The 25662-nt window shown below is 53.8% G+C and overlaps 1 protein-coding gene across 1 annotated transcript; it reads right to left on the bottom strand.

Moving 5' to 3' along the window:
- Window positions 1-1126: 1126 nt before the first annotated feature.
- LOC124239097 (myelin and lymphocyte protein-like) lies at window positions 1127-25662 on the bottom strand. Its single transcript, XM_046660482.1, has 4 exons — window positions 24960-25662; window positions 6898-7065; window positions 5608-5733; window positions 1127-1433 (listed from the first exon to the last, which is right to left on the bottom strand). The coding sequence occupies exons 1-4, from the start codon at window positions 25017-25019 to the stop codon at window positions 1311-1313; spliced, it is 477 nt and encodes a 158-aa protein (XP_046516438.1). The 5' UTR covers window positions 25020-25662; the 3' UTR covers window positions 1127-1310.

The raw sequence follows: 25662 nt of genomic DNA, 5'->3' as shown, positions 1-25662 counted from the left end.
AGTAATGGGGTCCCCAAGGTGGGAGGGAAGGAAAATGTCAACTAGTTAAACCTCCGCCTGAGGCTGGAAGCTTTGCCCTCGTGGCCCCGAGCCAGAGGTCAGCCAGCCCTGCCCATCCGCCTCCACGGCTGGGGGCTGACCAGTTTCTGAGGCTCCTGGTCTAGTGCCCCAGCTCTGGGACATCATGGATTCTTCGAGTGAAGGGATGAAGGAGCACTTCACGCCAGGAGCTGACTCTCAGGATTCCTCACTGTGCGCCCCCTTCCTATTATCTCCTCTCCTTTCAACCCGGGCATCTCATCCCAAGAATGTGGCACTCAGCACTTGTCGCCTCACTTCCTGTCACTCTGCAGTCTGGTCCCCTTCCTCCCCTATGGAGTGGCCCAAGGAAATTCTAAACACAGCTTATTATCCACATCATTAACTGGAACAGAACACACAGCCCACTGCCCAGAACATCTCTGATCAGCTTCACAGAGTGAGAGGAAACTTCTGCACCTGGTTTCTTGCGGCTTGAGGACTTTCCAATTGAGCACAGACCCCTTTGTCTTGTAGGAAAAAGAAGGGGACCCCCAGGCTGGTACTTGGTGAGTTTCCAGAGAGGGTGAAGCCATCTGAGGCCCCCTCAGTAGCCATCTGAGCTCCCCTGGTAGCTGGGGAGGGTGGGAGACCAAGCGCCGGGCTCCCTAAGTGCAGTGGCCGAGCACACACAGCTGTCATCTGAACTGCCACTGGATGCCGCCTCTGGAGATTCAGTCTAAGCTCAGGATTCCTCAGAAAGAAACCTGGAATGATGGTCCTGATACTGGGGAGTCAAAACAAAACCCACAAACACCCAACAAAAGGATTAAACATAAGGCACTTTATAAAGTGTTTCAAAGCTTGATCATCTTCACCGTGGACATCTGTAAGTACTTGTTGGGTGAGTTTTATCCCTATGACAGGGAGAATCTCCATGAAGACTTAGAAACACGCCACCAGATGGGGGCTCAAAAGAGCCTGTGGAAGATTCCAGTCGAGAGTTCTCAAGCTCTGGTCCAGGACTCAGCAGGGATCTTTGTTTCGTGGTCTCTCAGGTCACAGTCCCCACACTCCACCCCACCGCCCCCTTTCCAAATAGGAGATGACCCTGAAAGAAAGATGGCTCAGTAGTTGGAGGTTAAACATGGCAAGTCCCAACCCTGACAGGAGGGGACATGGAGAGTCAGCATAACTCCCACAAAACACACAGCGTTGCTCTTGTTTTGGTTTCTTTTTCCACCATCGAGAGCATTTCTGCATGCTGAAAAGTTATGCTGGAAGGCGGCCAATCAGTTAACACTGTCTGGGTTTTGAGATGAAGTTTTTTTCCTCCTTAAGGAAAACCACTTCCATCTGATTAAAGAAAACCATGCATGTTCCACGTACAGCAGAGTGGCTATGGATGAAAACACCTGAAACCAAGATAAATAACCGTTAATGGGTATGAGGGGGGAGAGGGCAAGGCATGGGTCATCCACACTGGGCCAGCTGCTCACATGGCGCTTGGATGACAGACCTGAAGTGTGTGGACCACTGCTTCCCACCACCCACACAGACATCCTTTCTTGCTGAGCACAGATGTGGCCCTCAATGCTTTCAGCACAGAGCTCCAGGAAACCTAACGATCCCCTGGACGTGGTGTGCAAGGTCCACTGTCTCCATTTCACATCATGATGCTGCTGCCAACACCTGGAAATGGGCATCCACAGAGACCCCTCAAATGACACTCACAGATGAGTACCAACTGCTCTCCGTGGGAAACTTGCTTCCTCCACACCAGGAAGAGCCGGGTCCACCAGCTGTGAGCCCAGCAGCCTCGGTTGGAGAACATGAACACAGGGTTTGCTGGCTCTGGTGAAGGTCTCAATGCTGCCTGGACGTCCTCAGACCCATCAGAATGTTATTCTAGGATCATGATCTCATAGATACGGGTGAGGAGCCAGGCTCACAGGACTGAGGGACAGGGACAGGGAGGTGGGATTGTGAGATGCTGCAAAGGAGGGGCTCCTGAGAAAGCTGCTGGGAAGATGCAGTCGGCTGTTTTGATGCTGCGAACAAAGGCCCTGGAAACATGGCAAACGGTCACCTGTGGCCTGTCAAGCCCCTGACCTGCTGTGCTCACTGGGCACCACCTATTCCTAAAGGCCCGCTGCCCCCGAGTCCCATATCTGCTCCTGGATCTGTGACCTGGGGCGTGGGGTCAGGAGTGTCCAACCAGGCACAACACTTAGGGCGGCTAAGCGTCCATGACCCGTGAAAATGCCCAGAGACACCAGCCGTCACCAGGCCTACCCTCGCCCACCCCACACAGGGTGAACCCTTCACCCTCGTTTCCAGAAGCGATGAGTAGGCTGAGTATTTGATCACACGTCTGAGAAAGCTCATCCGGGAACTCTGAGGCAGCCCGGCTGAAAGGAGCAGCCACCATGGGTGAGCAGCCCCCCAAAACACCTCAGCCCATCAGGCGGGAGGAGGTTACTGTCTGGGCAACTCCAGACCCAGCGAGAACCCTTGGCAGAGGCTCCTCAGAAGTCCCCACAGGAACAGGACACAGAGCTTATTTTCCAAGTGAGGGCAAGAAATGGCACCTTGGGGACACGGACGGCAGGGACATGAAAGGATATCCTTACACTTTCATAAACCCCTTTCCCTCAATGGCTGCCATTATTGCCCCCCACTGTTAGGATCCAGAAGCCTCCAGATCTCTGCAGAAATTTCCAGCTCCCCTCAGTCAGCTCCCACCAACCCCAGGGATCCCTTTGGTGCACACACTCTGCTGTCAGCAAACGGGGGAGAAGCTCAGCTTCTGAGGCAGGTCCCAGTTAGGAGTCACAGAGGGTGAGAGGCAGGCCAGATGCTCCCAAAGGCCAGGGGTCTGAGGAGAAGGTTTTGAGACGCCTCCCACAGCCTGGACGGGCCTCCCCGAGACCATGGGAGGCCGTGTGATGGCTGGGCAGGGTCTGGGGTTGAACCCTGAGTGACCAGGACTCCTTCCCCCTGTGTATGGACACAGCTGATATTCTGAACAGAAAGGCGGGACTTCACATTGAACCAGGCTCATAATTCCCCTTGATGGTTTCAGCCCAGCGCCCCTGCCTGCTGAGGACATCGTGATTCCTGGTTCTGGCACTCCTGACTCTGCCTGGGTGTGCTCACGTTTCTCCAACTCAGCTAACAGAAAGGGGGACACATCAATTGTGGACTGGATAAAGAGATGCTGGTATAGTCATGAATGGAATACTCTACAGCAACGAGAAGAAATAGTCTGCATCTCCACCCAACAGTGGGATGAGCCTCACAAACCTAAGGCGGAGAGAAAGAAGCCAGAGAGAAAAGACACACACTGTGCAACTCCATTCACATGAAGTTCAAAATCAGGTGAAATCAAGCTAGGCAGCTAGGAATCAGGTCCATGGTCATCCTTGGTGTGGGTGCACAGTGATGGCGGCAGCACAGGAAAGGGGTTTCTGGGAGCTGTTTATGATGCTCTATTTCTTAATCTGGATGCTTGTTACACAGAGGGGTTCACTTTATGGAAAGTCATCAAGCTGTGCACTTGCATCCTGCTCACTTCTCCGGATGTGTGTTGCATTTCAATAAAACGTAAAGAGAAGTTGGAGTACGGTAGAGCCCAGTGGTTCTCAGCTAGAGATCTGTCCAGCGGGCAGGGGCATTAATCCACCCTATCTGTGTTGTTCCGTCAAGTGGACCCAGTAGCCAAATTCCTTCTACGTGTCATTACTGTTGTCCACAATAACTTTACGGAGGTTGTTGTCAAAGGCCTTGCTGATGTCTGTTTGGAGAGAAGGCTTCTGGGGTTGGGATGGGGGAGGTATAAGGCTCTCTAGATGAGGGGGAGATGAAACAGAGTCATTTGAAGGATGGAGGAGGAAGTGGATGACCAGCCTCCCAAGGGAAGGAAGAGCATCCTAGGGGCTGCCTGGCTGTGCTACTGTTTAGAAACCAGCCATCTTGGGAGATGAGCCAATATGGGAGACATTCCCATACTGTGGGACATTTGAGGGGTGCAGGGACCATGAGGTGGCCATGTTGATGGACCTGGGGAGTAGGCTGGGAGCTTAAGAGGAGCATGTGGCTTCCCCAGGGCAGGGGACAGGCCTATAGGGACCAGCAGACAAGTCTTTGAGGAACCTTTCCCAGAGCCCAACAGTGCCCACCCTGTGGGATTCTCTCAGCCTCTGCTCTGTCCTCTCCAAACTGGGGGGATGGCACAGCTTTGGCTCCTGGAGCTGACATCCTGTGATCTGTCACTACGTTTGACCTTGGGATTTCCATAATTCGGAGGTTGACCTCTAGAAATCTGAGGAGCACTATTTCTGAAACTTTTTCTTATTTTTTAAATAATACCCTTGGCTAGAAATACATTTGGAATGATGAGTCAGCACACGTGTGCAAGCCCACCATGCACGGCTCTGGAAAAAAGTTCTATGAAACAATATATTCTCTTACTCCTGTCATTCTGATCCATTCCATAAAAAGAAAATCCAGGTCACGACCTCACATTACCTCCCCCACCAGTGTGTCTGGCCCCGCAGTGGAGAACGTTCCTTTTAGAGCTCAGATACCTGCACACACCATGCCCTCAGTCACACACAGTCGGCCCCCACGTTTGTTCTGCTGACGGGGTGGACGAAGCTCAAGCCCTGCTCCCCTCAGGACTCCTGTGAGTCCTCAGCAGGAAGCTGTTCAATATCCACAGTCCTCGAGGGGAAGGGACAGGAATTGCCATCCCATTTCACAGAGGAGCAGGCCGAGGCTCAGGGAGCACAGGGGACGTGCACGGGGAGCTGGAGGAGACATGACCTCCGGCCCCTCCTCCTCCCACAGGTGCTCAGAGCTGTGGGGCAGGAGACACCGTCAGGAGGAGCTGAGGCCTGATGACACAGCAAACACCCACAGCTTGGGGTCTGGACTCGCTGGGCCCAGAAGGACCCCCCCCACAGCCCAGCCCAGAGCCAGGGCCTGGGGAGACCCTGGCCACTCGATTTTCACCCCAGGCCTCAGTCTCCCGCCCCTGACTGTGCTTCCATGGAAGACCGCTCAGGGGGCCAGGACACCCAGGGGCCAGACTCACTGCTCCAAGCTGGTGCTGAGGGTGCTGACAGGGCACCTGGCCTGACACCAGCCCCACCCATTCCCAGTGACCCTGGAGCACGTTATCCTGCTCGTGGTGCCCTGGCTCTCCATCTGTGAAATGGGGATGACACAGCGCCCACCCCCCAGGGCTGCTGTGAGGGTTCAATCGATCATTCACGGAGAGCTTGGACGGTGCCGGGCATCAGCGGTCATGTCCTCACACACCTGCCCTCTTCAAAGCCCACCCAGGCCTGGACCCTAGGCCAGCCCACGCCTGGGCAATGCAGCCCTGAGTGGGTGACAAAGGCAGTCTTGGGCACGTCTCCCCCCTTCTCTGGGACTTTGTGTCTTCATGATGAGGAGATGGTCTATTTCATTCAAAAGTCAGTGAACTAAAAACAGAGGGGAGGGCTCGGGCAGCCTTCCGCTCAGACCCTGTCAGTGGGCGGTGGGAGCTGTGAATATGGGCAGGTTGACTGGGGCACTCACCGTAGCAAAAACATTCTCAAGGTAATGTTCGTACGCGAAGCCATCATGTATAACGATAGTAGCCAAACCTTCCAGGATGGAGACGCTGAGATAAAACACGGAGGCAATACAGTGGTAGGCTGCCTCCTGCAGGGTTAAAAAGGGCCGTCAGAGAGGTAGGGAGACCATATGTGGGAATGTGGGGCATCTGTGGTCCCAGCAGGGCCCATCCACCCCACCTGTCCCTGCCCAGCATGGCTCAGTTCCCTTGGTCATCTTCTGCTACTTCCTTTGACTCCTCCCACCCCATTCACCCATCACCACCCCCTCCAAACCACCCCCCACAGAGGTCGTTTGTCAGCTGAGTTTTATCTTGCTGGTCTGGGGGCAGAGTAAGGACTTCAGTGGAGAAGGGACACTGCTCTCCCTTGAGGGGGGATCAAGTGAGGGGGCAGCTTGCGACTGAATAGGCAGAAGTTGGTTCTGGACCTGAGAAGTGTCATACGTGGTCACAGTCCTGGTTCCGATGTGGCCTCAGTGACCAGTGCAGGGAAGAGAGGCCCACGCCATTTCCATTGTAGTTTTGTTGTTCCTTTTCTTGGGGGGAGAGTCAGGGGGCTCCAGGTGTGTTTACAAGCAAAAAAGTACTGGAATGGGGTTCTGAGTAGTTGTAATTTGGAGGTGGTTTCACAAGTGCAAGTAGGAGACCTTTTGAGAGTGAGATGCCCGGCCAAATGGCCCCAGCCCTTCTATGTGTAAGTTTTGCCCTCTTCATGGGCCTCAAGGCAGAATTTATGCAGAACAGAGACCACAGGCCATCTCTCTCCCCCATCAGCTCCCTCTCTGGTGACCTGGCTTTAGAAGCTGTGACATGGAGCTGAGCAGTAAGCATGGCCTCACACCGGGCAGCCAAGGCCAGCCCCCAGGACCCTGCTCCCAGGAGATGGAAACCAGTCCCCCTGGATGATGGAAGGTGCCAACAGGGCCCTGGCAGGTGCAGGTGGGATGGGAGGGGGGTTGGGCTGCTGGTTATCCATGAAAAAGGCAGTCACACAGGAGGAAGCAGAGCAGCCCCAATGAGAGGAGATGGTGACAGTCAACCTCTGCCATCACCTTTTCCTGCCCTCCTGGCTGCAGGGAGCTCTGGGCTGCTGTGCACAGCTCGGAGCTGAAGGCCCAGCCAGCTCAGCCTTGGAACATGGGTGGGAGATGTCTACAGGGCAGCCTCACCCAGCACTGGAAAAGCCAGCCTCCCAGGGGAGATGGTCCAATACTACCCACCCTCCTCAAACATCCACTGCTAGGACTCACCAGGAAGACCCAGGAAGTCTCCTCATAGTTGCCACTAATTACGTACAAGAAGAACAGGACAGTGGTGTTTATGAAGCAGAACACGGACACGAACATCACCCAGCCCTGGGTCAGGGGGAGGGGCACCAGGGACGAGGCGACCAGGATCCACACGAGGCCCCCAAAGACCTGCAGAGGGAAGGAGGGCAGGGTGAGCATCGGGCCAGGAGAGTCCACGCCCAGGAAGGGCCAGACCCAGAGGTCACGCTGGGGCACGAGGGGCAGAAAAACAGGAAGGAGGCAGAGAACAGCGGGGGGCATTTTCCTCACCAAGAATGAATCCTTCAGCCCCCAAGGCTCTAGCCTGATCTCCAGTCTCACTCTTGCCCAATGTTCTGCATGCCTGCCTTTATTCACTTTTAAATATAATTTAATTTTTTATTTAATGAGCACTTATATCACATTTATATGCCAAGCACTGTCCTAATCACTTTACAAATATTAACTCAGTTAGGGTTCATACAATCATCCTATGAGCAAGGTACTGACCCCTTTGTCAGATGGGGAAACTGAGGAACATGGAAGGTAAGTAATTCATCATCCCAAGAAAGGACTTACACCATCCGGTGTTATCATTAGAAGGGCTAATTCTGAGATTATATCCTTCCTAGTATTTTTGATATAAAAATATCCTTTCTGTTATGAAAAGGTAGTGATGCGAAGATTCTTTAGGTCTTTATTGGCAAAATAAATTGGGCACACAACATCACTAGCATTTTTTTAAAAAATTGGCCGCTTAAATCCCTACCTCCAGGAAGTACTCTGAGTCACGGAGTTGGGTCTGGAGAGAGAACCCAGGTCAGCCTGGGCTTCTTGGGAGACTGAGGATGGCATGAGAGCAGCACTCCCCTGGCATTACCCAGAAGACACTCCAATTGATGTTCACATGGTCAGTGAGCCCCAAAGAGGAGCGTAAGGACAGATGTGGGGGTCACAACACCCCTCAGTGCCACAGTCCCGCTCCCCCTGTGGACAAGCACACCCCAAGCAGGGACTCTCTGTACTTCTCTTCCGCTCTTCATCCCAGTGATGTCAGCTCAGCCTCATCCACGATCCTCATGCAGATAAGCCCTGTGTTGGGAGTGGGCTGGGACACAGGGGAGATGGCTTTGCAGTCAGAGATTCCAAGGTACCGTGATACTTGCACCATCCTCCTGAGCATCTGGGGGCTGAGGACGGGCTGCTTCCCAGGCCTATGTCCCCTGTGGTGTGAACTCAAGTGGTACCTTGACCTCGCCTCCCTGACCTGCTACCCACCTGCTGGGTAAGAGACACCACTATCCTCACAGGGGTTCTCCGAGCCTCTTAGCTGAGAAGCATCAGGAGAGAATCACATTTGGTAGAAAAATCAGTGCAATGAAGAATCTGGAGGGATCAAAACCAAACTGGGCTTAATGAATCAGATCTGGGCATCTCTGCCCAGAAGACTTCCTCTACTGATGAACCTGAGATGGCCTGGAGGAAGGCACGTGACAGAGGCAGTGGGACACACTTTACAACTTAAAGTCACTGGAGCAAAATCAGTTAAATGCAAATCCTCAGACTGCCACAGATAAGATATGTGTGTCGCTTTCATCCACAGTTGCCTTTAAGATCAAACAGGTTACTTGGCCTTTTCCATCACGGGCACTGACACAGGGACATGAGCATGCTGATGGCTGAGACGGATTAGGATTCAGGAGGCACGAGAGTGTGGCATGGAGAGGAGGGAGGATCGGGCATGCCCATCCCGTGGGCAGAGGCAAGGGCCTGGGACACGCTTCTCCTAGGCATCCTTTTCCTGGTCAACAGGTGACCATCCAAAAAATACCAATCTAAGTTAGGTCCCTGTTCACGTGCTTTCAGTGAGCCCTGCACTGCCCCTTTGCAGCATCTAGCACAAGACAGGTGGATCTGGTTAGTCACAAAGTGGCACTGTCCCTACCAGGTGAGGGAGGGGGTGAGGTCCCCCTTGCTCAGGTTTGACTCTTGGGTGTGGGACACAGGGAAAACCCGTCCAGCCATGTGTCAGTGTCCGAGTTGGTTCCCTGACCTTCAGGGCCTCCTGGGAGAAGGGTGTGCCCAAACAAGTGGCTGATGGACCAAATCCCAGAGGAGCAGCTGGCGCTGCATGTGGAAGGGAGAGCCCTCCATGATGGAATCCCACTTGGGACCAGCGGGCCCGAGGTGCTTGTATGTTGCCAGTGGACATGGCATTGAGGGATGCTGAATACCATGTGGGGGAAACAGTTCTCTTTGTCACTCTTCAGTTTTTTGACTAAGGCAAGGAGAAGGGCTCAGGGGGCAGCCAGGGATTTGGAGCTCCCCCACAGCCTGAGCAGAGGTGACCTGGAGAAGGACATGGCTTTTATTTTTAAGCTAGTGACATAGCTATTCTGGACAAATTAACTGTAAAATACATAGGAGGTAAATTAAGGCACAGGGGTACCCTGGTCTCAGGCTCAGTGCCCTGGACCCCGTTCAGCTCGATTCCTCCCCGTGTGGCTCAGTCAGGAATCAAAGGCAGGAAGAGTGAGGGGAAGTCAGAGCGCAGTCCCCACACTGAGTGCTCCTCACAGAGTCCTGAGTGAGCGCCAGCGAGACGGGGCCGCAGCTCTGGGCTGAGCTCCCAGCCCCCAGTGCAGAGGGAAGCTTCAAGGTTACCCCGACTCTCCACCTGCTTTGGGTGTGCGCTTCCACCAGTGTGAGGAAGACTGTGTTCCAGCTCCCTAGGAATGCTCTCTCTCTCACACACACTCACACACTCACATGCACTCACTCTCACACACTCACACACACCCTTATGCAGATCCCCGGGATCTCTGGTAAGAATTCCATCCACAGGAACAAAGCCCACCCTATGCTCCATCCCAGCCCTGCCCCCTGGGACCAGAGGACCCTGTCCCGCCTCTGGGTGCACCACCTTACAAAGGGCCTTTAAAAATCATGCTGACTTTTTCTTTGTTTGGTTTCTCTGTAGCACTGAGTTTCATGGTAAGATGGCGGGGAGAAGTTTTGGACAGCTTTAATGAGAGAGAATTCACACACTATACAGCTCATCCATTTAAAGCAGCAATTCAATGGTTTAGGATATTTACAGACATGTGCAGCCATCATCTCCAGATACAATTTTAGCACATTTTCACCACCTCAAAGAAACCCTGTGCCCTTTAGCTACGGCTCCCTCCACCCCTCCCATCCCTAAGCGACCACTGACCCACTTCCCGTCTCTATGGATTCCCCTATTCTGAACCTTCACAATAGCTGAATCATATAATAAAAGGTGGACTTTTGTGATGAGCTTCTTTCATTTGGCATAAATGTCTTTCCAAGTTAGAAATTCTCCCTCGAGGGGACCTTTACGAAATATCTCCACCATCACAGCACAGCCCACCGGCCATTCTGACCCACCATGTGGGGACACTGAGTGAATGTGGCTCATCTCTCTGGAGCCTCCAACTGGGAAGAGCAGAGGAGCCTCTGGTTCCCAGGGACGTTCTCATAGCACACATGCCACCAGGCCCCGTCTGTCCCAGAAACATATTCTAAGTGACACGTCATGTGAAGGGAATGTCCTCACACAGAGGAAATGATTAACCCCTGGGGGTTTTGCTCCCAGGAGATGGGCTGTGGGCCTACCCTGTACCCCTCACAGCCCTGCCCAGCAGGTGCCCAGGGGAGAAATGCAGGGCGACCTGCACAGGGGACCACCTGGGAGGGGGTTGAGGTGGGTGCAGAACACCCCTGAGAGAGGACGGGTGGAGCAAGGAAAAGAGTCGAGGCTGAGAACAGAGGCTCTATTCCAGCTGGATGTCTGTGAGCAGCGCCCTGGACACAGACACGGCTGCTGTGAGAGCTCCAGTGCGGATGCGTGCTGGAAGGGTCACAGCTGGAACAGCTATGCAGCTGTGAAGGCCCAGCTCCTCCAGGGCACATGCCAGCTCCCGCAGCATCTGCACCACGCAGCGTCTACATGGGCGGGGGCACACGTGAGCCCTGGAGAGGGGCTCTCTCCCAGCATGTGCTGGAGGAGCTGGAGCATGTGACTCAGCCTCTTGGGCCTCGGCTTCCTCGTCTGTAACGGCATTTTGCAGCTGTCTCCCCACACTGCGGGCTGGTGCAAACTGGCTGAAACCATGGAGGTGAGTCTGAAGCTGCTGGCGCTGTGCCAGCACCACCCAACAACTGGGGTAGGACACTGCTCACCCAGGAGGCCCACAGCCCGGTGGAGACAGATGCAGAGGCAGCCCGGTACAATGCAGGATGATGCCCCACCTGAGTAGGCCAAGCAGCCTGGACTGTGGCGTGGAGTTTTGAAGGGAGAGATGGATGTAACTGGCTGACCTGGCCACAGGGTCACCAAGCAGCTCTCCACGGGGAGGGACGAGTACACGCCGAGTGCAGAGGATGCTGGAGCACCAGTGAGGGCTTCAGAAGGCCGGGGAGCCATGCACGAGGTGGGGGACAAGAAGCGGCAGGAGAGGGGGCTCGAGGGAGGGTGAGCCTGAGACAGAACTGATCGCTGGGCCAGTGTGGAGGCCTCCAGGCCCCGCTCAGTGCAAAGCTGGGATTCGGTGGGAATCACGGACACAGCCAGCGCCTGCCGCCCTCCCCCTACTCAGTGTGCAGAGAGCACCAGGGAGAGCAGACGCTGCGCCCACACCCAGGGAGACCAGGCCTCCTGGGCAGGGAGCAGCCCACCCCATCCTGACATCAGGACCCCACTGGACAAATACTTGTCAAGAGCAAAGGGGTAGGTGAGGGTTCAAGCATTTTCCTTCATAAAGAAAACTAAGCAGCTCCCAGCCTCCAGGCGGCAAAATGCTCAGAGGCGATCACCTTGAAACATCAGGCGCACAAGTGGAGGCAGGGCCTCAGTTTCCCTTCGTCTCTGTCTACAGTACAGGCTGGACTTCCCCCACCCCCGCCTGCCCCTGGGTCACCGTCCTCCACACCAGAGAGGGTGCAGCTGGCTGGTGTGCTCTCAGACGAAGGTCTCTAAGTCGGGGGGCCGACAGTCACCTGGTGGAGCTCTCTCTCTGGGCCCAGGTCCCCAAGCTGGAAAATGGGGGCGGGGCCTGGGCTAAGGCTCTGTGGTCCTCAGCCCTCAGTCTACACTGGAATCACTGACACACCTGGAAGAACACCGATGCCCAGGTCTGGGCCCAGGGTCTGACTAGACTGCAGAGAAGCAGAGTTACAGGACAGGGAACAGACACCCGGGCTCTTTGTCAAAGGCCTGGGGATGTGTCTACACCACACGAGCCTGTGGACGATGCTCTGGTGACACCCTCAGACAGAAGAAGAAGCGCCTGCTGTCTGCACGCCCTGCCCGGCTCAGCGACACCGGCCCAGATGCCCTGCAGTTCCCGCCTGGACATGGGCAAACTTCCCTCTCCCCTCCTCCCCTCTCCTCTCCTCTCTTCCCCTCCCCTCCCCTCCCGTCTCCTCTCCTTAAGCTTCAGTCCCTCTCTTGCCTTGAACGTGACACTAGCTCGACCTTGGGTGTCCTCTAGACGCTGGGACCCAGTCTCAGCGTCTGTGAATGGGGTTGACCTGGTGATCTGAGGCCCCACCCACCCTGGTGTTTCAGGACTGGAAACCGCCCATCTTTAATTCAGTCCAGTTTAGGATGCTGAGCAGAACTGAGGTTCTCTAAGAACCAAGGATAATGTACAAAACGAGACAAAAATTTCCGAAGGCTTAATAGAGTTTACATCCGTGGTCTACCCGATCAAATGACTTTTGTGAAAAAAATTCCCTCAGGAGCTAGTCATGGGGGGAGCTCTTGTGTAATCTTACAGAAGGTTCTCTCTTTTTCTTTCTGAATTAATCCACAGGAGGCAGGGAAGGATGGTTAAGGGTGTAGACTTTAGAGCCAGAGTTACCGAGTTGGAATCAGCTCTGTCACTTACTAGCTGGGTGGCCTGTTGTCCCTGGGCGAGTCACTTAACCTCTCTGTTCCCTCTCTGAAAAACAGTGATAACAGCAGTGCCTGCCTCATGGGGTTGGGCCCAGAAGCCTGGCACGTGGGGAGCACTTGAAGTGCTCACTGTCACAGCTGTCACACGATGAGGCAGAGCCTCCCCTGTAACCACGTGACATCTCAGGAGGGCTAGGATCTCACCGTGCACAGGGACCCCCTCCTCATCCGGGTGCAACGCAGGGTTTAAAGGCACCTTCAAAATCACCAAAAAGAGAAAACCCTATGATCACCCAGAAACTGAAAGTTGAGGAAAAGGTCTCCTTTTGCTGAAGAAAACACAAAGAACGTAAAAATATGAGCAAGTCCTCCTGCAAACAGTGAGCCTCGGTCACAAAGGGGAAGTGATCCTCCGGCACGTTCTTGTGATCTTTGTGGTGTCCCCCTGCTCGTGCAGGGCTGAAGGAGCTCAGTGTGCACAACCGTCCAGTGTTCTTGCTGCAGGACGTGGACACCTGAGGTCAGTGCAGAGGAATTGCTCAAATTCTCTGGATTTTCTCGGGGGCTCCATTTTACTGTGTCAGGGTCTCCACAAGCAGAGCCTCTTCCAATAACCAGTCAAGACGTGAACCACAGAGCGCTTCCCACACACACGTCTGCTCGTGCGGCCCCTCGGAGCCCAGCGTCAGAACTCCCACCAGCTCCGAGGGCACGGGGTGCGTGTGACAGGAGTTGGTGCCTTGAACTCGAGAAGTAAAGGACTCTGAGCACAGAACACAGGCTGTGCTCCCAACACTCAGCCATCTTGTCACTTAGGTCAGGTGGGCAAAAGTCATCCTCCAGGAAGGAACAGAAAAGCTGACCACACCGGATGAGGCTCGTCCCAGGTGCTGTGCGCTCTGGGCCCTGGGTACTCTCCCAAGGCCTCAGGATCAGCAGCCCCGATTCTGCTGCTGGAAGCGTTTGTCCCCACCGAGCTCTGTCAGAAGTCAGGGACCACGCAATGCCAGGAGGGGTGCTATGGAGGGGACTGACCAGCACAGTGAATGTGTGCCCAAGGAGAGGTTCACGGTCCCAACTCTAAGGGTTGCTGACTCAAAAGTGAACCACTCTGTGAGTTAGAGTAGAGGGCATGTCCCGTGTGTGAGTGTGTGTGTGTGAGTGTGTGTGTGAGTGTGTGTGGAGGCTGGTTAAGGATGAGATCCTGCAGGGAAGGGCAATGGCATCAAGGTGAAGTCAAGAGGACCCTACCCCAGGGGGCATGAGAAGCTCAGAGAGGAGGTCAGAGGAGAAAGACCAAGCCCCCGACACACTGGGGCCTCCCAGACCCCAGAGAACAGGGCTGAGGGCGGCCTGGGGCTGAGAGGCAGGGAGAGCAGGAGGCAAACACGGAGGGGCTTCTGCCAGCCCCCCGAGTTCTGTGTGAGCCCCACCCCCTCATGTGGAGGACCTCAGCTCAGCAAGTCCACGGAGGGGCTTCCTTTACTTGCTACTCGCTCATCCACTCATTCACTCATTCATTCATTCATGCATTCATGCATTTAACAGACGCACAGAGTGACCACGACCACGGTCAGCACTGAGGGCAGGTCCATCGAGGGAGACAGACTTTATTCAAAGACACACACGAATAAATGGAGCCCACCTCTCCCTTCCTGTCCTCTCTCTTCCAGTCCTGCTACCAGGTCCAGTGGAGCAGCTCTGGGTCCAGCAAGGGCAGAGTCAGGTCCTGGTGACAGTGTCGGGGCCCCAGTGAGGGTGAACACAGCTCAGCACCTCTGCCCAGCAAAGGGGACCCAGAAATCTGCTCAGGACCCCCCACTCTGAACCCAGGGGAGGTGTCTGGGGGGAGTCAGAAGACTCTTGTGTGGGGACCCCCTACCTTTCTGTCAATTATTGGGAGTCTGACCTCTGAGGCTGCTCCCAAGGTGAACATGGGGAGTGACATTAAGGCCACCTGACTCAGTTTACCTGCTCCAGTTGCTCTGCCCTCTTGCGCCCTTCATGAGCAGGCTCCCTCCTTCCAGGGGACCTATCGTGCCACCATCCCTCCCAAGGCAGCTTAGATTGTGTCCTTTCATCTACACTGACGGCAAACCCAGGACTCACGGGCCATGAGTCTGTTTGTAGAGAGAGGGAAAGAGATTTGGGATTCACAGAGAGAGGAGGGCGTCCAGGTCTGTAGCTGATGTTACCAGGGCGAGGGTGGCCTGGGAGAGGCCCTGCTCAGCCCTCCCTCCACTTCCCGAAGTCCCTCCCCGCGCAGTCTGCTCCCCGTAGCACCCGCTACCCCTCTGCTCCCCAGCACCGGCCGTGAGCATGACGGATGATCGCTGACCAGTGTCGGCCTCCCCCACGAGGCAGAGGACAGTCACCAGCTCCTGAGGGAAGGACACTGCCCTAGACCACAAAGCTGGGGCTCTCACACAGGCCTGTCCTCACCTGGGTGGAAATGTTTCCCACCACGACTATACCACTGAATTTACCCTCAGGATGAACAGAAACAAGAAGATTCTGTGAAAAATACAGTAAGCCACCCCTAAGAGACAAAATCTATGGAAATGTAGACCGGACGGGAGAGGCTTCAGTGCAAGACAAACAAAGGGTATTGATGGGAGTCACCAAATAGGTGATCAATGTGGTCAGCCTACAAAACAGGTGTGCACCTGCCGACAGTGAGAAGAAACCGCCCATCAATGGCCCAGCACTTCTCTGGGGTCTCCCTGGGGAGTGGTGGTGACTGTCAGTTTCACCCTCTCTCTGCCCTTGGAGTCAAGGACTCTCTTGTGATTCATAAACATTAGCCAGGTGAGAGCTGGCTTTCCTACCAGTGCACGCTGAGAACAAGTGTCTCAGAGGCCACGGTCTGGGCCAGGACAGGGGCAGACTCGGGGTCCAGATGGGAGACAGACCACAAGCAAAGGCCTCCAGGACAGTAAAAGTGTGCCTTCAGGGTAGGCTTCCAGGTGGAGGTGTTGGGCAAGCCAGGCCCGAAGGACAGAGGACTTAGCCCCACCATGCCACCTGCACCAAAGGAGCATCACAAATGGAGACCAGCGAGGACTGTGGGGCTGGTTCTGGAAAGAGTCCTAAGATGTAACAGCTGGGTGGTTCCTTCCCGCCAGGGCCCTCAGTCCAACCGTCCCTGGCTTATCACCAAGCAGCCACATGGCGGGATGGAGGTTGGAGGAGGTGGGCACAATTATGCGCCAGAGGCTGCCGCCTCCCTGAACCAACATCTTCCCAGACGGTGATGCACTGATACCAATGACAAATCAGTTTTGAAAGGTTTAATCCTGGGCCCACTGGTAACTGGTTCCTTTGACCCCTGTTCCCTTTGGCCTCCCCATCAGGCTGACCAGGGGCAGCTCTGAGCAGAGGATTGACTACTTAGAGTCACTCTGCAGGGAAAACCCACAGTACTTGGGGTTCCCAAGGACACGTCACGTGTGCCCTCCACAGCCCCACTCACCCCCAAATCTCACTCCCCCACTGCCTTGTGCACCCTGCCCAGGAAGGGTTTCCCTTCTTTTATTTATCTTTTTAATTTATATTTTAATATCCCCATTTCATTGATGCAGAAACTGAGGCGCAGTGGCCCGCTCACACTCCCACAGCTGCTGAGGGCCAGCTCTGACAGGCTGGTTGTGGAGCCAGGTCAGGACGGCCCTGCGTGTGGCAGTTACTCAAGGTCACCCACAGGCAGTTCACCATGAAACCTCCTGTGTGTAGGGCCAGCTTTGGAAATGGCCATGAGAACAGTAACATGGAGGGAGAGGAGACTGCCCGGTAGCCTTCGTCCTGCTCGCAGCCACCCCAGGTCTAGAGGAGCAGAGAACCCAAAGGAGGCAGCAATGGGAGGCAGCCTCCCCTCCCCCACCCCCCACTGGCTAACAGGCTCTGTCCCTTCAGAGGAAAGAACACCAAGGTGTGTGTTTAAGACCAAAAACAAGCAAAAGATCCAAACCCTGAAGGACATCGCTCCCTCTTCAGCAGGCACAGGCCTGTGGTCCTCACCCCCGGGTCCATCAACACGACCTTTGTCACCCCACTCCCACCCCCACTACCAGGGTCAGGATGTGGCCTTCATCTCCAGTCCTTCCTCCTTTCCTCTTTTCCTGGAGTGTCTGCCCCCAAAGCCTATGCCCTGAGCCCTCCAAGGGCCTCCTTCAAAGGTGGATCCAGGAGTTTCGGGGTCCTCCCCCTCCTCCTCCTCTTCCTGCCCCCTCCCCTCCAGCCCAACTGCCTTCTAACAGGAGGGGGGCTCTGGGGTGCAATTTCAGGTCAGCTGAGAGGGGCTGGGTGGCCCTGGGCCTTCCTCTTCCACTGCCTGTGCAGATCAAGGTGTGATGGCTGGTGACAAGGCTTTTCTTCTGGCTCCTGCATATTTTTCTCAGGCCCGAGGGCCTTGGTGCCACAAAATGATTCACCACAGGGGTGGTTGCCCCAGTGTGGACAGAATGGCAGCTATTAATGAGCTGGGAGTGCTAGAGAGCCTGGAGCAGAGACTCAAGGCCAGGCCATCCCCCTAGGAAGTCATTATGCTGCTGGGGCCCAGCAGGAGCCAACCAGGAACCAAACCTTCCACCAGAATGCAGAGGGCAAGTCAGGGCCCAGGATGCAGAGAACCCAGGGAGCTGCTCCTGCTCCTGGGACAGTCTGCAACCTGTGAGGAGTCGGCCACACTTCCCTATGGCATCAGTGCTCCAGGGACGAGGGGCCCACCCACTGTCCTCATCCATCAGCACCCAAGGAGGACACCTGCTGGGGTATCTCATAGGGCCTGCCCTTGGTGGCCTTTGGTCCAAAACACTATTTCTCAGTCTCTGGTGACAAGAAATGTTCACATATTGAGGCATATAGGGTAACTATTCGAGTTCAAAAATGACTTAGCTTGAACTAAAAAGCCTGACTTATGGCCTATCAAACATGCACTGTACATCTGTTTAACCATTTAAGTAAAGAATGTACTCTCTTAAGATAAGAATGCAGACTTCCCCTCCTATGCTCTATTGGTAATGCCAGCCCAAATTAGTCCCTTTTCCTGACATCAGAGTCACGTTGACCTGCTAATTTGCGACTGAATACCTCTTTGAAATTTTGGTGGAAATGTATCCTGGGTGTGTTTAATGTATGTTCTTCATTCTAAAAAGACATAAGACTGTACTGAAACCCATGCTTCTCCGGACTGTGTTCTAAGGCCTTCCCAGGTTATAATCCTCACTCTGGCTCATAATAAACTCACTCCAATTTTGATTTGATTAGGTTGGTCATGGATTATTTGCATCAACAAGACTATCCTCTCCCCCATAACAACATCAAGGGGGTGGGCTGGCCTACCAATGACCACTCCAAACCTCGCTGAATCCATGGGGGCTGTCAGTGCTTATCAAACGCACATTCCTGGGCCTGCCCTGGACCTAGTGACACAGAACCTCCAGGGTGTGTATGTGACAAGCAGGCCTGAGGGGGCGTGGCCTTCTCAATGGAGCCAGAACGTGGACCACTCACCAGAGAGCTGCTCTGTCACCCTGCCCGCCACCCCACTGCCCAGTCCTGGCCTGGCGGCCGCTGTTCCTCACACAAATAAAAATCTAGGGCTGGTCCCAGGACTTGTTCGGTCACTCTCAAATAACAAAAAGTCTCCAGTCACCTTGGGTCACAGACACAGGTTCATGTTAGTAACTACTGTGTCCACTTCACTATAAGAATGGAAACTGCAAACCAACTCCAGGTGGCTCCCCCCCCCCCCCCCCCCCCCAAAAGTGCACCCTACAAGCGCTGCCTCCCACCAGGTGACCCTGCTCCTGAGTCCCCAAGCTCCTGAGGGGCATGCGAGGAGGGGGCGCCCACCCTGGAGAGGGGGTGGCACTCCAGCAGGCTCTGTCCACAGAAAAGTTCTCTCCATTCCAGCCGTTCTTTCAGGGGCTGCACTGCACACAGGCTGGGGGGAGGGAGCTGGGTTAATGACTTCACTACCCCTTTCCAGGCATTTCCTCCCCAAATTCTGAAAGTGGGGGGTACCTCCTGGTGCTTTGTGAGAGAAGTTTCCTCTTGGGGCCTGGCCAGAGCTGAGACAAACAGCATCCTATATTAACATCCTGTGCTATGAATGGGGGCCCAGTGTCAGGATGCCCCTGGTTTAGAAGGGGGGAGGAGGAGGAAGAAACAGAGACTGTGGTTCCAAAAGGAATGTCCCCCTTGGGTGGGGACAGGGAACAGGCCAGAAGCAGAGCCCTGGGTGCAGCTGTTGGGGAGGGGAGACCATGGACGTTCCACTGGGGCCTGTGTGGGGTGCACTGGGACCCCACTGCCTGCAACAGCAGCGTGGCCTGTGGGCTCTGGGGGCTCAGAGAGGCAGGATCACAGCCCTGGCTGGGCTGCCTTCCACCTCCCGTGAGGACCCTGAGCTTTCAGAGGGCAGGAGCTCTGGTGTGGGGTGCTGGGCAGGGCAAGGTTGCCATGCCCCACCCTGAGCCATCGCCCTTCCCTGCTCTGGTGGGCAGTGTCCCCGCCTTGGGAGGGGAGGGGAGCCCCATCCTGTTGCTCCTGGAGGCCAAGGGTTTCACATCTGCCCCTCCCAGGCTATTGGGAGCTCAGGCATGGAAATAGGAACTGTGAGTAATCAACTCACTGGACGACAGATTTAAAAAGTAATCAACTATTCTGATACCAGCTCAGCACACGGCTGACATAAAGGAAGCCATATTGTAGAAAAGAAACCATATTGTAACTTTGAATGACCTATAGCCATCATCAAGGACAACTGAAAGATCAGGGTATAGGGCGTTGCTCCAGTCTCTGACGCATATCCAGTAACATAAAAGACTATCAGGAACTGAGACCAGATGTCTGCCCCCACCTGGAGATCAGATGGAGGCCCCACTGGGATTAGGTCTGTTTTTCAGAGACTGTTAAAATTTGGGTTGTCTATACTTCTTATCCTTCTGGTCGGATACTTGATCATAAAATGTACCTTTAGATGTTGCTCCAAAACTGTTAAGCAAGGTACAAAATTCTAATAACGCAAAGTGTCAACCTGAAGCCAGGAACAAGAGAATATTTCCAAATGAGTGCTAAACAGTTTCATTCCTCTAACCCAGCTCTATGCCTCAATTCAGCAGGAAGTAGCTAGGTCAGTCGTCACCCCAAATCCCTCAAGAATGAGGAATGACCAAAGAATAGGGGGATTGAAACTGGCAAACAGATAGTCATTGATTATTAAGTAGCTAGGAACTAAAGGTTTTTATCCTTTTTGCAATTACTGATTATAGCTTTTAGCTGTTTAGACCACCCATTGTTAACTGTGCTGCTTAGACACTATGCTATCTGACTCCCACTAGGCCCCTGTAGATAACATCTCCCTGGACCCTGGGTCACCATGGTAAGCGGTGTGCTCCTTCAGGTGAATTGGTGAGCTGTTCTTCAGGAATTAGAACCCCTTTGTCCACTCCAGGCCAGTTGAGACCACCAACTCAGCAACTGGGCCCCCACAGACATCCAATAAGCAACCTTTTGATGGCAAGAGACTAAAAATTCCACAGTCAGATCATGCTCACACCGCCGTTTTGTGAGCATGCCTCCTGTGAAGAGGCATGGAGTCTGGCTACGTTTGGACAGATAATCAATTACCTCACCTTTTCTCACTTCCAATCACCCAGCTCCACATTTCAGAGCACTTTGCCCCCCTAATCCATAAATATCCCTGAGCCCCAATTTTCAGGGAAGCAGACTTGAGACTCATGCTCTTGCTTCCTCACATGGCTGCTTTGTGATTAAACCCCCTCTCTGCTGCAACCTCATTGTCTTGGTGTTTGGCTTTCCAGGCGGCAGGCAAAAACAAGCTTGGTGCAGTAACAATTTCACACTCTTTAGACTAGCAGAAAATTACTAAGTCTGATGGTGCCAAGTGTGGCCATGATGAGGAACAATGGGGACTTTCACCTGCTGCCAGTGGGATTCGGGAAGGTCCAGGGTTAGCCTGAAGCTTATAAAATTTGGGGACTTTCTTTATAAAAGGATAAAAAAGGAGTCTGGGTCTTGGAAGGGGCCTGAGCAAGTGGGGGTCCTGAGCTCAATTAAGCTTCATAAGCTTCCCAGTGACTCCGCTCCTGGGCTGTGTAAATTGGAATAACTCTTTTGGACAGCAATGTGGTAACAGCTGGGAAGATGAAGATGTGCATTCCCTATTACCCAGTGAGTCCAATCCTCTGTGTGTCCCCCAAGAAATTCCTAATATGTAACCACAGAGGCCAATACAAGAATGTGCTTTAGCAATGCCGTCTGCAACAGCAAAAAGCCACACCTGGAAATAGGAAAAATGTCCATCATCAGAAGAATGGACAAACAGCATCAATGTATATAAACCTCAACACCATTGCATGGAAAGCTCGCTGCAGAAGGACAAGACAGGACGACACTATTTCCATGAAGTGTGAAAACACAGAAAACAGAGCCCCGTGGAGCTCACAGGCAGCCAGGGTGCAGGGAAGGGCTGACCCTGCCTGGGTGTCAGGACCACCATGTCCAGCCTGGGGCTCCTGAGGATAGAGGGAGGGGAGTAAGACAGTGGCACATCCAGGGCTTAGAAGCCACCTGAAAAGATTATTTCCCTCGTACTAAAAGTCAATAAAGCAAAATATTAAGATTTGACAAAGCTGAGTGATAATTACATGGGTGCCTATTAAAGTATTATACATACTTTTCTGTAACATTTGGAATATTTGTTATTGTTTTCTAAAATATTAGTGAAGTCGGCATAACATAAAATAAACCATTTTACACTGACCAGTTCAATGGCACTTAATACGTTTTTGATGGTGTGCAACCACCAGCTCCATGTAATCTCAAACATTTTCATCCCCCAAAAAGAAATCCCATACCCATTAAGCAGTTGTTCCCCATTTCCTCTCCCCTCAGCCCCTGGCAAACCACCAGTTTGTGTTCTATCTCTGTGGATTTACCCATTTAGGATATTTTATATAAAGGGAATCAATATGTGACCCTCATGTCAGGCTTCTTTTTCTTTTTTTTTGCATGGGAAGATTCACCCCAAGCTAACATCTGTTGCCAATCTTCCTCCTTTTTTTTTCCTTCCTTTTCTCCCCACTCCTCTACCACTCCAAAAGCCCTAGTACATAGCTGTGTATAGCTGTAAGTTCTGGTTCTTCTATATGAGCCACCACCACAGCATGGCTACTGACAGACAAGTGGTGTGGTTCCACACCCAGGAACTGAACTCAAGCCGCTGGAGCAGAGCACATCGAACTTTAACTGGTAGGCCATCAGGGCTGGCTCTGTGTCTGGCTTCCTTTACTCAGCACAGTGTTTCCAATGTTGTGGAATGTCTTAGTACTTCATCCCTTTCTATGGCTGCATAGTATTCCATTGGGTGAATATATCACAGTTCGTCCATTCATCTGCTGATGGGACATTTTGGTTGTTTCCACCTGTCAGTTACTGTGAATAGAGCTGCTATGAACACACATGTGCATGCCCCTATTCAGGTCCCTGTTTTCAATTCTTCTGGTTATAAATCTAGGTGTGGAATTGCTGGGTCATATGGTGATTGTTTTGAGAAACCTCCAAACTGATTTCAACAGTGGATGAACCATTTCACATTCCCACCAGCAATGTGTGAGGGCTCCAACTCTCCACATCCTAGCCCACACTTGCTATTTTCCAGTTTTTTGATAACAGTCATTCTAATTTCATTTGAAATGGTACCTCACTGTGGTTTTGATTTCATCTTTCTAATGACTAATGATATTGAGTATCTTTTCTTATGCTTATTGTCCATTAATATATCTTCTTTGGAAAAATGTCTATTCAAGTCCTTTGCCCATTTTCTAACTGGCTTCTTTATCTTTTTGTTGTTGTGTTGTAATGGTCCATAATTAAAAAACCTCTCCCAGGGCGGCCAGCACCTCCTTGGGCCCTTTCATTCTCTGCTCTTTCATACAACAAACCACATCCAGCTTCGTATGTACAAAGTGTGCAGAGGAAACTTAAAGGACTGGTGTCTGCCTTCTTTCCTGTTCTCCCTGCTCCCTGGGAGCCACCCCCAATCTAGAGAGGAAGAGAGAGTTTGGAGGCGACAGCTGAGGTGCCCAGCATCTCTCAGGAAGTGGAGGTGGGGTCAGCATCTGGGGAGCAGGGACTGCGGTAGAGGAGTAAAAACAACTTCTAAGACAGCTGAGAGGGAAGTGGTCTGGACAAGGCAAAATTATCTCTTCTAAAAGCCCCTGCTATGATAGGTCACAAAACCACCCTGGAGGAGAAAGTTTCCACTAACCCAGGGCTCTGAGATTTCCCACCCCCTGCTGTCTCCTTTCACTTAGTGGGATTTTGGGGATCCTCCTGTTCCCTCCCCAACAGACCACCGTGCCTGGCTGGGCTGTCCCTCCCCCAGGGGCAATCCTTCCTCTGGGCTGGGACACTCTTCTGTGAAGCCAGGTCCCCCACACCCGCCATCTCCTGCTGCCGCCTGAGCCAGCTCTTGTGAAGGCAAGAGAAGGAGGTGCCCCAGAGTCCTCTGCATGAAGCCCAGCTAACACCCTCTCATGACTCTTGTCACAGTGCTCCCCAAACAGCTGCAAAGGCAGAGGAAGCCCCTCATTAGGACACCTGAAGAGACACTAGGAGGACCTTTTGTTGCTTAAAAATCCCTCTGCCCATCACACCTCACCATTAGCCACCATCTCTTTGGTCATGAATCTGCCTTTGTAAACACAGTGGCCTCTGAAGGAACCACCACCACTCATCCTGGGCGCTGTGTGCTCATCTTCAGACGTCCAGCCTCAGGCAAGCACAGGCCAAGCCCTGAACAGATGCACCCAGAGGAGCCAGTTGGGGAAAGGATGTGCCAGTGGGTGCAAGCCCCTCCCCACTCTGGCCTGAGTGTCCCTATCTATAAATGCGGGGGGCAGTGGTGTCCAGGGTTTCTTCTAGATGCCACCTCCTTGACCCTGGCTGGCCCCAGGACTTGACATCACTCTGGATACACCCAGGTGTGGGCTCAACTCAACCCTCACAAATGCAGTGAAACGGTGACACCAGGTGACCTAGGTCCCCTTAGCCCTTTCCCCAAACCCTCCATGGATGACAGAGCCTGCTCCCTTTCCTGGTCACACCCCCCCACCTCCAATCAGGCAAGAAGGAGCTGGGGTCCTGTTTTTAAACAGTCAGGTTTAAAGACAAACTTCCAACCAACTCTTGTGTGGTGGGGGTGCAAGAAAAAGAGCCTCCCCGGCTGCATCTCCGGGCGCCCACAGAACACACAAGCAGCCTCTCCCAGGTAAGGGCCTGTGGCCCTTGGGGAGTTTAGGCTGAGCGTGGTCTGAAGTTCCTGACACAGTGAGCACTGTACCAGGAGTCCAGGGTAGGAAGTGCTTTCCAGCAGCTAACAGCTGACCTGTGTGGCTGCAGCCTAAGAAGGAACCAACCACAGGTAGGGGGGCCTTTGGATGGCTCAAGGTCAGCCAAGGCAGGGTACTGTTTGGGCCAGCCTCTCCCCTCCCCCTACTCCACACACAGGGCAGAATGACTGTGGATCAAACGGTCGTCTGTTTTATTATTTCCAGATCAAAGTTGTCGGAAATACATTCTCTTGTCAGCAAGTTTCAAAGGCCAGAAGAGAATCATCCGGATTCAGTTCCTCCTACACCAGCCCAATCCCCAAACCTCGGTTGGTGATGCTCAGGCTTCTTTTGCCGATTTTTATAAAGGAAATCCTAACCCTGGACAAAGCTGGACACCTCTACAAGAATGTCCCTCTCCAATAAGGGCTTCCTCTCCCTCCATGTTAATGGGGTCAGGAGCACAGCTATGGAACCAGGGCGAAACGAAGGACCCTGGCCGGCTCCCAACATCTGACCCATGTTGCCCGCGAATGTGGTTTTTCCACCTAGTTCTGGAGACTGCTTCCCACTTTGTCGTTGGTCTAGAAGGGGCCAACCGACTTGGGTCGGGGGAGACTCTCCTCGCTCCGGCCCCGCCATCCTGATGCTCCCAGACCCAGCAAGTTGTGGATCCGGTCCAGACGGCTGTGCGGAGCCCCCTGGACAGCGCGAGGTTCGACCCATCCCGTCCCCTCCTCGGCTCGGGCGCGCCAGCTACTCACAAACTCGAAGATGAAGAGCAGGTAGGGGAAGGTGGTGAAGACTTTAATGTTGTCATCCATGTTGGCATGCTGGTGTCCAGCTCCGCGCTGACCGCTCGTTTGCTCCAGGGAGCCCAGTGGCTCGGGCGCCCCCGGTTCCCGCGCGGGTTAAGAGCAGAGACGCCAGGGGCTGACGAGGGAGGAGCCCGGGCCGCCGCCCGCCCCGCCCCCAAGGGACCAGCCAGACTGCCTGGGGCGCCGCCCTGAACCACGCGGAGGGCTCACGGCGGGCTTGCCCAGCTGGAGCGCGGGCCTGACTCCTGCGTCCCACGCCCGGGTGCCATCTCCCGTGGGGAGCAGGAAAAGCCGCTTTGACGAAGGGCTTCGCACGCTTTCCCTCTTCGCAGGGGATCAGGATCCCTTAAGAATGAGAACCATCACTAACTAGGCTCCAAACTCCCCACCGCGGCACCGCTCGGGTCACCATTACTTTAACTGTTCTTAAGCTGGGTCGGTCTCCCTCGTCTTTCCACTGGGTGCGTTAATATGGGCGACCTCCGCGTCCGGGATCGCGCTGAGACGAGATCCTCGTCCTGCCCGCAGCTGCAGGCTGGGGGTCTGCAGGGGCGTCGTTCAGACTAGCTCTGGCCACCACCCCTTCTCTTCCTGCCTTCAGAGCCAGCACCACGCCAGGAACCTTGCACACATAGTCTGCTCCACTCGG

This window comes from Equus quagga, chromosome 5, assembly GCF_021613505.1.
Source record: "Equus quagga isolate Etosha38 chromosome 5, UCLA_HA_Equagga_1.0, whole genome shotgun sequence".
NCBI lineage: Eukaryota > Metazoa > Chordata > Mammalia > Perissodactyla > Equidae > Equus > Equus quagga.
Note: the sequence above shows the minus strand (reverse complement) of the source record. Positions and strands in the feature narration are given on the sequence as shown.